The sequence below is a fragment of the Pyxicephalus adspersus genome, chromosome Z (genome assembly GCF_032062135.1).
Source record: "Pyxicephalus adspersus chromosome Z, UCB_Pads_2.0, whole genome shotgun sequence".
NCBI lineage: Eukaryota > Metazoa > Chordata > Amphibia > Anura > Pyxicephalidae > Pyxicephalus > Pyxicephalus adspersus.
In genome coordinates, this window is record NC_092871.1 from 25,802,795 (window position 1) to 25,816,680 (window position 13,886).

The 13,886-nt window shown below is 37.7% G+C and overlaps 1 protein-coding gene across 8 annotated transcripts in view; it reads right to left on the bottom strand.

Moving 5' to 3' along the window:
• The window catches only part of MBNL3 (muscleblind like splicing regulator 3), a 112,684-nt gene that overhangs the window by 59,925 nt on the left and 38,873 nt on the right, over positions 1-13,886 (bottom strand). For 6 of the 8 annotated variants that reach the window (XM_072431467.1, XM_072431464.1, XM_072431465.1 and 3 more), the window contains exon 2: positions 6,408-7,359. The exons of 1 other annotated variant lie outside the window; for it this stretch is intronic. In XM_072431467.1, coding sequence (XP_072287568.1) covers positions 6,408-6,581 — 174 coding nt within the window. In that variant the 5' untranslated portion in view covers positions 6,582-7,359. Of the gene's footprint in view, positions 1-6,407; positions 7,360-7,475; positions 7,540-13,886 lie in introns of those variants that run through there. One more of the 8 variants, XM_072431466.1, reaches the window with a different exon arrangement.

A 13,886-nucleotide genomic window follows, 5' to 3' on the forward strand; every position in this document is an offset into this window, starting at 1 on the left:
ATAAAGCCATATTAACAAAAAGCAAACAAATATTTTATATTATAATACCAAAGATAATGCAACTAATGATAATAGTAACAATAGTAATACTTCACTTAACCGTGAGTTGATCAATGAATCAGAGCCTGCACAGTCCTCGTCAGGCATCATTAGAAAGATCATTATTTTACAAATGTATTTATCTTTTTAAAAAATTCATATTAATGGTCCGCAGGATTTAAAATGATGAATTTAGTGGTGCGTGAGGTCCGAAAGGTTGGCGACTGCTGACATACATGGTGAATGATGTCCATGACAGGACCAGTTTTGGTGTTATTGCTTTCATACCATTAATCTGCTTTGCCATGTGCAAAGAAAAAGCAAAAGCATTTTGAGCTGCTGGAAACACAGCTAGTTGTGTACTTTTCCTAAGCAGCTCAGTGGGATCTACATATAGCTTTTTAAGTAAGAAATTGTTTACACTTTACTTGGGTGTTACAGAAAATATAAGGGCCGTAAAAAAATTAAAGATCACTATGCTTGTTGGGCTTTAATTGTTCCTCAATTGTCAGCAATAGCTTTTTGTCCTAAAAATGCCCATCTCTGCTACCCAAAATAGTGACTTTCAACTTCAGTTCGCAGTAGTCATTATTGGTTCATACTTTTCACATTTATGGGTAGAAGTACAGTTCTGTTCAATATCAGTATCAGTAACAGCTTGCAAATGTATCAAATTATCTAATTCTGCTGGAAAACATTACTTGTTGGCAGCCACTAAAGATGTGAATAGAGAACACTGATTTAGAGAGTTGCTTTATTCTATATATTTATAAAAATACTTTCCCATTTATTTCTTTTATACACTTACAGATCGATACTCTGATTTTAATGAGCTTTATGGCTTACAATACTCAGACGTTATATGACATAGCTTCCGCCAGCTTCAAAAATGAACAATGGTCTGACAAGTGACTGTGCAATAATGACAACAGCTAAAAACAATGGCAACTAAATCAGTCAGTTGTATTGATTTTTAAATGGAAGCACTTATAATACAGACACATGCCAATCTATCATGTAATGGGAAAACACAATACAAGTAGAAAATCTGCAGTCATGATGCTATGTAAAATGCTATAAAAATGTAACAATAAATGGTTAATCCACCCAAGAATGATAGTTACAGACATTTGGTGGACATTTTCTCCTTAAAAAACACCAGGATCTGTTTAGGCCAGACTGGAGCTTTGAGCTTTTTACACCAAATTTACAATCTGACATCTGTTAATGGTTCCTATACCTGGGGGTTGCATCAGATTTGCTCACCTGGGAACACCTGAGATCTCATGCTAAAATAACACAGATACAAGGAAACTTTAGGGGGTTTAATTTTCCGGTATAGGCAGACTAGACTGTTTTGGGAGGACTGGTCCTTTAATAATACAGTTATGTAATAAACAGTTTGGGCAAAACTGAGATTGAATTTAAGGAGATAATGTTATCCAAAAAATTTGTTGCAAACATTGCAATTATGCTAAAAAGTGGTCTACAGATCAGTGTAGAGTGTGTCACTCAAAGGGGAAGAAACTTCCCCCAAAGTGAAGTTATAACACCAAAACCGGCCCACTCTCCCAACACAACCCGCCCACAGCCCTGAGCCTTCTGTATGGGAAGACATGGTCCATGGCTCTGGCCGGTGTGCCACCTCCCCACCCCAGCGGGGACCTTATTCTGACCCCGCTGGGAGATGCACTGGCCAGCAGTTGGTGACCGCTGCCTTATAGGACATCCCATGGCATTTCTGAGTAGTATTGTAGTCTTTGTCACAAGGCTTACTGTGCTGGAACCTCCATTACATAATCCAGTGTGTGTGGGTTAAGGTGAAGTCGGCCTTGGAAGAATCAATAGAATCATAATATAATTTTGGATTTCCCAATAAATTTCAGTACTGATGACAATGATCAGTACAGTATATCTTCCCAGGGACAGGGGACACAAACAGCAATAAAACCGTCACAGGGTAAAAGTAGAAGGCAAATGACTAGCCGGCATTATTGTCAGTGGTGCCCTTGTAGCTGATCTTAACCCATCATTGACTTGCCATGCCTTGCTCTGCACTTTGGGCCTGATTTATTAAAGCTGTCCAAGACTGGAGAAAATACACTTTCATTGGTGAACATAGGTGATCCAGCAGACCTGAAATGGATTTCCTAAAAGTAATTTGCTATGTGTTAGAAAATATTTTAAATCCTGGACCATATCTATTCAAGGTTTGCTGGATCACCCAGGTTCACTGATAAAAGTGTATTTCCTCCAGTCTTGAAGAGCTTTAATAAATCAGGTCATTTGTCTTTGTGTGGCAGCCTTATTATTAGAGGCAGGGTTTTTCTTCCACAAGGCAGAGTCTTCTGCCAGGGAAACTGTGAGAAGCATGGTAGTGACAACACCAAAACCCACTCCATGAGATTAGCAGTCAGTGACTACAAAATCTTAGATCTCACCAGGACTACATATAGATATAAACCATGAGAATGTCTAGGCACGCTTACATGACAAGAGGTGCTCTGTTATTTTTCAGGGTACAATAGACATTTTTAAGTCTATTCAATACCCTAGAAAATCTTTACATTCTTAATTTATTCTAAGGACATTAAAGATAAATCAAACTGAACCTTTACCATAGTTCATATGAGTGACCAGGCACGTTCAATTCCTCTAGCCTCAAAAAAGCCTAGCAGAACTTTATTAGTCATTCCCTGCCCATTTCTGCTTCCCCTGCCTCTCATTACTGGGTTTTACTGATGGTGTCATCAGGGGAACGTCCCTGGGAGAAGGGAAAGCTGTTCAGTGACACTAATGGATGAATAAGTGAAATAAGACTGACTACCGTAACGGATATATAATTTACAAGTGACTAAACTCACACTGTTTGGAAATAAAATTAGTGAGTCACTGAATTATGAAAAAGCAGCCTAAAAACATTTTACGAGTATTTAGTATAACCAAGTGGTTTAGTATAACCACTAAAAGAAGTCAAGAGGTATAAAGTGATTGCCCACTCCACAAAGGTTAGATCATTTAGGAGAAAGAACAAAATGGCTTCCTTCCCCTGAGCCAAGGAGTCCAGACAACAGACAGAAGCCTTCTTCAGTACTATGACCATGCTCCTAAAATAGCAGACAGAAGGCTATTGTAAAAATTAATCATTGTTAGAGAATGTGGAAAGTACCTTTTACTCAGCACAACGCCTGGGAAGTAGGCAGATTGTGATTTCTAAAGTTTTATATAGCACATGCCTTCTTTCACTCATGTGCACAAATTGTCAGTTAGGTCTTAAGTAAATATATTAATCCTTTCAGACTTGTATATAGCTACAGTCTCAAGGGCAGAGTCCCTGCTCCTGTCCATGAAGTTTTATCACATTTAGGAGTTCAACTGGTATTAAAGCATGTTGATATAAGATAGGGCAGACCTACATACAGACCTTGCAAGCCTAAAACCTAAAAGAAAAGCATATGGCATACGTTTACAATGTCACATTTATGTACTGGTTATGATTCATACACAAGGCTGCGTACACACGTTCAAAAATTGTCCTTGGAAAGGATCTTTCACGATCTTTTCCAACGACAAAAGACAGATAGAGCGCTGTACATACAGCACCGTTCTGCTCTATGGACAGGGAAGAGCGACGAAGCGACACCCCGCAGCACTCTCTCCCTTTCACTTGTATTTTTATACGATTGTTCATGGATCCGCCAAGATGGATCCATGAACGTCGTTGGACGAACGCTGTACACACGACAGATTCTCGTTCAATACTAGCCCTGAGGCGATTATTAAACGAGAATGAGTGTACGTAGCCTTACAAATATCTATATTTTGCCCAGACAATGATTTATTCATTTTTTTTATTTACAAATGTCATATCTCGATCATTTTTTGCCCACTTGGCATGCATTCCAGTTTTGCAAAACAACACCTACTTGATTATTTTATGCAAGAACTCCTATCATACAAACCATTCAAATAACGTTGACATGTAGATATTTTATCACCTGTTCATCTAAAATGATCATCTAGTATTCGTTCATTCTGTACCATTAATTCTTTGGTATATAGATATTATTTGCAGGTGTGGTTGCAGTGGAACATGGAATAGTTCCAAGTCTCTTGAGCCCATGCAGTTCATTTTAAAAAAACAGCACTATAGATGCAACTGTATGTAACTGTCTTTGCATTTTGCAGCTTATGGGTGTTGCCAACCAAGCAGTTTCCCCCCACAGATATGAAAGGGGCTTAAACCTTCTATAGTGTGATCTTTAGTGATGTTAACAATTGTAAAAAAATATTTTTAAAAACAGCTTTGATAAAAGTTTGTTGCGTACATCCTGCCTTGAACAAAGTTTAGCCATATGAATGGTTACAATCTCATTCTCATGCCAGTTGGTGTTCAGCATAACCTTGCCATGGATGGAAATCACAATTATTCTAGATAAGCCTTTCACTCGATCTCAAGGGGTAAATTGGATAAAACAGGGTAAGTTCTTGGGAGTTTAAATAAAGACAGGATGACCTAAGATAAGTATAGTTTTACATATTTTAGGAGGATGGGAGGGCCCCCAGCTCATCATCTTCCCACATATCCCAATATTAACAAGATCCATACCTTGCCCCATAAAAACAATAATTGGTTCAAGAGATTCTCCTAGGAAAAGCTGCAAAAAAATCCAAACACGACCACTGCAGCACGCCAGCATTATTATTAACAGTTGGGGTTATACAAGAGTAAGACCAGGTATTTACATGGAAGGTAAATATTCACAGGAATAAACAACCATTATTGCGATTATATGAGTATCACCTGTACATATAATATGTGAATTTTTTTTTTTTTTTTATTATTTAAGATAAAATTTATTTTACATTTTTAAAAAGGTTTAATAAAACATTTTTCTAAATGTTTAAAAAGTAAAAGCTGGAGTTGGCCCTTAATCCACAAGATTACCATTTTTAAAGGAAATAAAATATGACGGCTCTAATACGTTATAGGTGGGAGTCAGGAACACAAAAACTGCTAAGTGTGCTGGGGTGCCATTTATTGTGAAATACACCCTAACATACATTTGCTGCAGGAAACGCTGCAAAAAAATTTGGTCTATTGAAATGCACTGCAGCACATTCATTTTTATTGGGCTCCCTAAAACAGCACAGTGTAATACATACCAAAGCACCAAGTCATGTGAAAAGGTCCTAAATGGTAAAACATGGTAGAGATGTACTGCATCTGTGTATGCAGAAGTTTAGCTTTTATCTGTTTGTTTGTAATTCACAGCAACAATATTTAGCATAGTCTGAACTCTTGTTTAATATTTTTCCAACCTACTTCTGTAAAATATGCAGCCAAAATATGGCCTAAGGCTACACACATCAGATGACTCTCGTCTGATTATGGCTTCAGGGCTAGTATCGGACGAGAATCTGACGTGTGTATAGTGCTTTTCCGATGTTGTTTATGGATCCATCCCGGCAGATCCACGAACGATAATATTACAAGCGAAGTGGAGAGAGTGCATTGCAGGGGCCGCTCGGTCAGGTTACCCTTTTCATAGAGCAGAATAGCACCGTATGTACAGCACTCATTCATGCATCTTTCAGTCTTTTGTCGTTGGAAAGGATTGTGAAAGATTCTTTCCAACACCAAAAGTCTAACATGTGTACGTAGCCTTAGTTTTACCATGTTTAGGATTAGAGCCAGTCTGTAAATATTAATACCAGCAGCCATGGGAACTTTATGAATGGGCAGATAGCTGCAGGAGACAAGCATCATGATGAAAGATAGCCACAGGTACATTTGGGGAATTCACTGCTTACACAATCTGATTATGATCCTTACCTCCACCTATTGTTACAGAAGATGTAACTGTGCCACCATCAAATAGGCTGAGCTGCTAAAAGAAAAGAGTTTTCATTTTATATCGCTATGCATAATTAGTTAAATGTTGGCAGTACGTCAGCTGCCTGTTGCATTGCTAAATTCTCAGTAACAGTGAAGTTACACTTTATACATGCCAAATGCAATGCCGAGTTCCGCTACTGGAACCTTTTCCACCACACCCATCTGTCTGCTGTCATTCAATGAAACTAGTTTGTCAGTAGAAAATGTGATTTTGAAAGAATTAGGAATATGACGAGTTATACAGACCAGTGTTTAACCAAGAAATTTTTTTAAGCTGGGTGGGAAGAAATTGTAAGTGGGTGGCAGCCCCTTTACTGTGACCCAACTCAGTAACTACTCAAAAACAGCCGGGTGGTTACTGAAAAGTGCTGGGTGGTGCGTCCGGCTAAAAGGGGCTGGGGAGAAGACTGCAGACATAATCAGAATCATACTATAAAACTATATAAGTAAAAGTACTGGTTTCTCTTACCTTAAGTGAGTCAAAGCAAGCAATAACGCGTCCATTTTCGACATGGCAACTCCGTGATGGGTGAGCAAACTTGCATTCTGCATCAGACCTAGAACAAGTGCCTCTTTGAAACTCCCGACAGACTTCCAGCGTCAGCCATTTTGTGTCACGCACCAAGGAGACGTTAACAGCCATATTAAAAGACAGACCGCTGAGGCCAACGTGAACACCTCTTTTATGGGTGACTACAATCTTTTTTTTCTTCTTCTTAAAAGAAGGGGATCGGGAAAGGTGGAGTTCAAGTTTAAATGAATAAAAACTATTTTTTGTTTCACTTTGGTTAAAAAAAATGTCAGCACTTAAGGTTTTTTTTTAATTTTTTATATTTTTTCTTTTTTTAGTCAATTTGTATCTGTTGTTGAGACGTGAATGAAACATAAACATCCAACCATAAAATAGACGTTTTATCAGATAAATCAGAAAATAAAAATAAATCTAATTAGAGACCAGCTCTTGAAAAGTGCAAAATGTCAAAGTTTGAATGTGTTGGCTTTGTTTGTCACTTCTAAAATCAGATCGAGTTAGACTGAGCCGACTTTTTCAACAATTCTGTGCTCTTATCTTAATGGTTCCAATTATGGTTGTGTAAAACTCGGCAGAAATTGGCAGAATTTCAGTTCCTCCGACAATCTGTGGCGTTTTTATTTATTGTTACGATGAATAAAATAATGTTACAGTTGGGCACAGCCGTGACTGTTAATGAAAAATTGATGATTTCCGTTTTGAAGGATTGAGTGCTGAAATTGTAATAATGAAGGTCAGTTGCCGTTTGGGATGGCCTGCAAGCAACGGCAAATTAAAAAAAAAAAAAAAAAAAAAAAAAAAGGAAAAAAAAAAAAAAAAACAACAGAGGCAGCACTAGACAGAGATCCAAGCAGCGTTAGCTTCGGAAAAAAAGGCACGTTTCAGCAACCTGCAATAAGAGGAAACGAAATACATAATCAGAAAAAAACACAACCTTATAATTTTTATCACAAGCTTAGACAATACAGCCAAAGAAAAAAAATGAGCATTTGCAGCAGTAAAAACCTTTTGGATAGTGACACTACGGCACAGTGCAATCAGCCATTGTGGATTGAAAAAGGGGCATTTCCCAATCGAATCTGCGCATGGTAAAATACAAGAGCCAATGACGCTCTCTGTAACAACACAGGACTGGGCTAACGCCCAATAGAAGTGCTTGGTTTATGCTGATCTGGTTTGGCAAGGAATCTTTTTTTTTTTCTGCACAGCAAGAATATGCCTTGTGCATGACACGCCACCCAAAGCACACGTGCTGTAGTTGTATTTACCGTTTATACTTATTTATCTAAGAAGGACATGTAAGTGAGAAGGGGCAGTATTGTGCTATTAATGGAAAACAGACGAGGAATCTGACAATATGTACTGTAAGTGCTGTATGAGCAGAATCTAGCCTCCAGCTGGTGGCTGTGTGCCATGGGTTGGGGGAACCAGACAAGCACAGTAAATGCTAGATAGACATTAACCCCTTTTTTCAACCAGCAGGACATTTCGTCACAGCCATAGACATTTCACATACAAAGATACAAATCTGTTCACGGTGCAAATATTAGCCGAGCCAGCAGTATCACATAGGCAGAGAATAGCTGCTTATAAAAAGAGTCAAATAGTTGAAGCTTCTTTATAAAATTAAAGTTTGGGAGGACGATAAAGAACTATATACCTAAGTGTGACATTTCTAATAAATTTACAAACAGCTCCATTTAAAAGCAAACAGTCCAATAACAGTCAAAACTTTGGTAGTTTTGGAACACTTTGTTAAGATCTTCCCTCTATATTTTGTTTAACACCATCATTTGGGCTGGAAGAGAGGGGAACAGACTGTTAATCAAACCTAAGAAAGTTTTATCCCCTCTAAAATTATTGTTGAAATTGCCCATGTAAATAAGTTTTCCTACACTTTCTATTCTTTCTGACAGCTGTCAAACAGACGGAATTGCCCCCAAAATTTAGATATACAGTAATAGACAGTAGATAAACCCTTGCCTCGACTTCAACTTTAAAGCTGATCCCTGGGCAAATATGAAAAAAAAACATTGAGATGGGCTATACAAAATACAATCGAGCAATAAATATAATTTTGTGTTGGAAAATTTCCTGGTGCTTGAAGTATCAGGGACGAATCTCGTAAAGTGTCCCTGACAACCAGGGACATCTGTTAGCTATGCATGTTTATGCAGTGTTGTACCTTTAAGCAATTCATTGGCTTCTTCTCTTACATTCCATTTAGCAAAGCAACATTTCAAAGCAATATTCTTATAAGGAAAAAGCAGAAGTTGCCAAGGCCAGTCACAGATTAACTCGTACATGCCCAAGTCTCGCTTGTGCCAAACTGGCTGGCAAAGCATTTCTGAAATCTCTGGCAATGTAAACGCCGTTCTACATACTTTGCTTGTTGTTAGAGACTGATGTGTTTTATGCAAGGTTACACAATTCTGTTGTAGGGATTGATGGGCTCCTGGCACAGCTTGCCCACTGTATTGGGGAGTTTTTTTACTTCTTTTTAACCCTTTCAGCCCAACAAACTGGCGACATACGCACGCACAGCTTTTTAAACATTTCACAACGCCGTAAGTGTTCAACTTATTATTAGATATGAAAATTCGCTCTGGCTGCTGGGGTACAACTATGTGGAAATGCTCCTTCCTTATAGCCACGAGTTTCCAGACCAAGGACACCTAACGCCATTTTGGGGTGTGTCTCCTACAAGAATGATTTGACTGAATTATGCAGCACAGACAAAACGTCCATAGTGTTCTATGCTTCACAAATGCAAAGTGAAGGCACACAAGTTAAAAGTCAATCTTCTGGACTGGTAAAAAAAAAAAACTTAAAACTAGTTCTACAAAAGCTCACATTGCTTTTCTACTTAAAAAAAAAAGCCATTACCCTAAACTGTAGACTACAGCGTGTATATATTATCCCCTGCAGCAAATGGTTAGATTTTGTCCTAGTTATTGTATAAAACAGCAGCTCAAAATCAAATTATAGACACATGGAAAAAAAAAAGTTTTAATGGTTGCAGTTTGTAGCCTACTCATTCATAACTTTTGTATCTGATACAGAACAATGATATTAAGTGGTTCTTTAAAGAGACCACTACACCTAAAGACAAAATGGCAACCTTTGTTAGGTGTACTAATAGAAACACTGCCTGATCGTCAGTCCCCAGGTGAATCAACAAGCAGCTTTCAGGGCAGTCAGCTGACTAAAACAACAAAAGGACGCCATTCAAAGTCCAGGTAGTAGTAGTAGTAGTAGTAGTAGTGGTAGTAGTAGTAGTAAAGTGTATTTTACCTACAATGAATCATTTACACTGCAATGCATGTGCTTTAAAGGGGAGATGCATACCCAACCAAGGCTGGTTGCCAGGATACCCAGTACATTTAGGCTTCCCCTGCGGTTGGCATAACTGAATGAACTCCGGTGCACCTATGCACCAATGATCGAAACAGGGAATAGAAAAAAAGAAGAATCTGAACCCAGAGCAGCCCCTGGTGATAAGTGGCCATAGACTTATATTGCAGCTACTTATCCCTAGAATTAAAAATAGAAAACAATAACAATAGCAAAAAAAAAAAAAAACACTTCTCTATTGTGATCTCTACTTTTAAAGTGGCAAGTAGACTAAATATCACAAAATAGCTACTATATTATCGCAAAATAATCAACTAAACATACACATATATATGTATATCACATTTTAAACAAAACAGTAAGGTCAAAAGTGGTGTCTTTATAACAAAAATGGACGATCATATTGATAATTGTGGATCTTTAGATCTTTGGATAGCTGATACCACTTTTACAATACAGTCTGTTCTGTACAACTTATGACTTGATGAACACTCCTTTGAACCTAGCAGTGATAAAATGTTAGGAATGGAACTCCCACATACTTCAGAATTTTATGGACGGATTAGGATCATCAGTATATTTTGTACTAGAAATGAACCCTCTTTATAAACAAAGAAACAATGATACCTGGATGAATTCAAAACTGTGTATGGTTAAATCCATCAATATCTATTCACAGTAAATCATATTTAAACTCAAAGCTATATATATAGGAGATGCAGATGAATGCAGCTCTATTTTTATGTATGCAAGTAAAGCAAGTATCTGAATGTATTTTTTGTATCTGCCTCTTGTAGTCTCTGTACAACAAAACTCTGGAGACAGAGGGTCTGCACAAGTCATTTGTACTGTAGTGTGTATGCAGCAATAAGCAGTATGTTGACAGAAGAAGAAAGCAGAGTGAGAGCTAAGCTGTCCACAGGCACAAGCTGGGGTAGGGACAAGTACCTAACTGCAGAAGAGAAGAATCAGGTTTTCTGCCCTGACATACAAGGTTGCGTGGAAGAGTCTTGTAGATATCTTTGGCAAGGAAAACAATTCCCATACATGTATTCTATCTGTATATTTAGCTGGTTACTTGGTGCTTAAACTTAAAGTAGAACTAAAACTCGCTCTTCAGGGCAGGGTCCTCTCCTCTTCTTGTGTCACTGTCTGTATTTGTCTGTCATTTGCAATCCCTATTTATTGTACAGCACTGTGTAATATGTAGGCGCTATATAAATCCTGTTTATTATTATTAATAATAACTCTGTCTGAACGGCTGCTGCGGGTTCGCCCGTATCTACACACTGATTCACTCATCTACATTTTGTGATACTCCCCTTTGAATCTATTAGCTGAATACAGATCATACGGCTTCTATTATCCTTCAGCTATAGACAAGTCACTGTGACAGTCCTTAGAAAATATGAACCCTAATCAATGAACTGTAAATTAATTACACCTACAAGCAATTTATCCATCATATCAATTCATTAGAATCCGTAAGTCTCTTCGATCCACATATAACAAGTTCGAGACCCCAAGCACCCCACCGATTTCATGATTAGTAAATCCACCTTGACTGATTATTGACATACTTTTATTTTCGAATTGGCATAATTCCAACACTGTACTAAATTTTAAGGTCTCCATTATCCCGAGGAAGCCCATCTGGGCGAAACGCGTCGAGATGAGCCCCCGGCTTTTTGACTCATTATCTATACGCAAGTTTGTGGTAACACAGTAAATAACACAGTGTGGTTGAATGACACCTTTTGCCACCCTATAACGTTGTTTTATCTTTATAAACTATTTAATAGATTTTTTGTATACTAATAAAAATTGTATTTGATTTTGTACATCATCATTCTCTCTTTGTGCCTTCAAAAAAAGCCTGCGTTTCCTCTCTCTTCCCCTTTCATTAAGTTTAGTCCAATTCTAGGACGAAAAAGGCTTTGGCACTTAACTAATTGATTGGAAAATATTTCTGTATTAACACACGTACGGTCAGCTACATTTAATGCATAAGTGTTTTTTAATTATAAGGAGAGGATGAAGAGAAAAGTGGCTCTTTAAGGCAGTATTATTATAAAATTGATTAAAATCTTTTATTTATGTTCAATAAAATAAAATAAATGTCTTAACATACATACATATATAAGGTTTTAGTACTCCAACATTATGAATCTAGATACATTACATCGGGTTGGTTATAATGTACACCAAACCCCAGTGAAGTGAGGGTCAATATAGGTGATTACCTGTTAATGGTCTCCCCCAACGCATTTCGCCCTCATGGGCTTCATCAGAGGAGTTGAGACCTTGGTATATTGACCAGGTAGCGCTGTTATGTTAAGTTAAAAGGATAGAAGATCAGTAATTGAGCTTGTACCCGAATGCCAGAATCGTACAAAAGGGGAGGCTGGCACTTGTTCTGAATACAGCTTGATTTTCCATGAAGGTAGTCCTGTTAAAAACACTGGAGGAATAGACTTGCTGGAGTGACTGCGTGGTGAGGATAAGTTATTGGGTAATATGTCAAAAACCCAGGGTAACTTCTATGGTGTTAGAGAGAAAAAGGTTTTCAAGTGCACAGGGAAAATGGGGTTGGATATATCTTTTTTTGGATAAAATGGAAAAGAGTGTCCTGTCAGCAGGCAACTAGCACAAATGTTTATTATTATTAATAATAATAAAAATAATAATATTTGATCAGGCAGGTCATTATTGTAAAAAGGGACAGGAGATGTCCCTTCTGAAATATTCTTTAATACTGCACTGCACTACACTCTCTGGAACTGTCAAAGAAACTGAGCAGTGCATGTGCTCACCGAGACTGAATGAATTCCCGCATGCCTGCATTAGTTACGTCATCCAATCAAGAGGGCCAAAGATCGCGAGAAGAAGATGGTGATGTCCTCCGACAGAACCGGGACAGATGAATATATATTTAGTTCTGCTTTAATGGACTCTTCTTTAGTAACAAAAGCTGAACAAGTTATTAAATGTATCTTGGGTAATAGAGAAGGGGTTGTTCTAAAAACCCCTGTCCTAACGTAAAGCCAAATGTAATTTAAGCTGTGGATTAATTTAGTTTTAGCAGAAGTTCCAAGTTCTGGAAATTATTCCAGGGTTTCCACCATGACACAAAGGCTGAGAAGTGCTGTTCCAGATATGAATGGCACACAAAGCTTTAGTCTAATACACACACCTCTGCTGTTATGATTTACATAATGGTTACCTCTGCTGGTATACAATATATTATTATTATCACTCATTGTATATAAAAGGGGCAAAACTCTAGGTCAAGTAATACAGACATTATGGCTAATTAGACAGAATACAAAGATGCTAAATAACACAAATGTGTGAACTGATATATTTGTATTCTTAGCTCAAGTGAAATGAGAAGACATCAAATATGCCAACCATACTGGGGCCCCCATTCAGTTTTCATCCAGCTCAGTCATCAGTTACAACCATAAAGAATCCATTTCTTTGAAATACTCTTCATGTCTATAACATGCATGTTCCTTTTACACCGCAGTCAGGTTCTCACCCATTGACGATAATTAGACTGAAACAAGAAATATTTACATAGACAGTAAGTAGTCTTATGGACGAAAATAAATCACAATATTTGCTTTCTCCCAAAGTTCCTTTCTTGTGAACAACAAGATGAGCACATCATATATCAGCATGAACAGAAACAATGCCAGAAATCACTATAATCAATCTGTAAATTATTGGTTCTTCCTTTTAACTGTACATTTGAAAACCCAAGACTGACTGTAGAAGTTACCTCTGCCTTTATTGAGTCTTTATTAAGAAGCCCTGATTGTGGCTTCTAAATAGCAGACGTTGCCAATGAAAAATATATTGTTGGAGACGTAGAAGGTAATTTACCAACTGGTAATCAGAAAGCAGCACACCACAATTGTTTTACGTTGTGGCAAAAAGTCCCTAAATACTTACACTGTGGTAATGATCACCACAAATTTGCAATCAGGGTATTTGAAACAAAAATGCTGATCAAGCTTGACAAATCTGGTGACCACCATCTTTCAATGCTGAATGTGC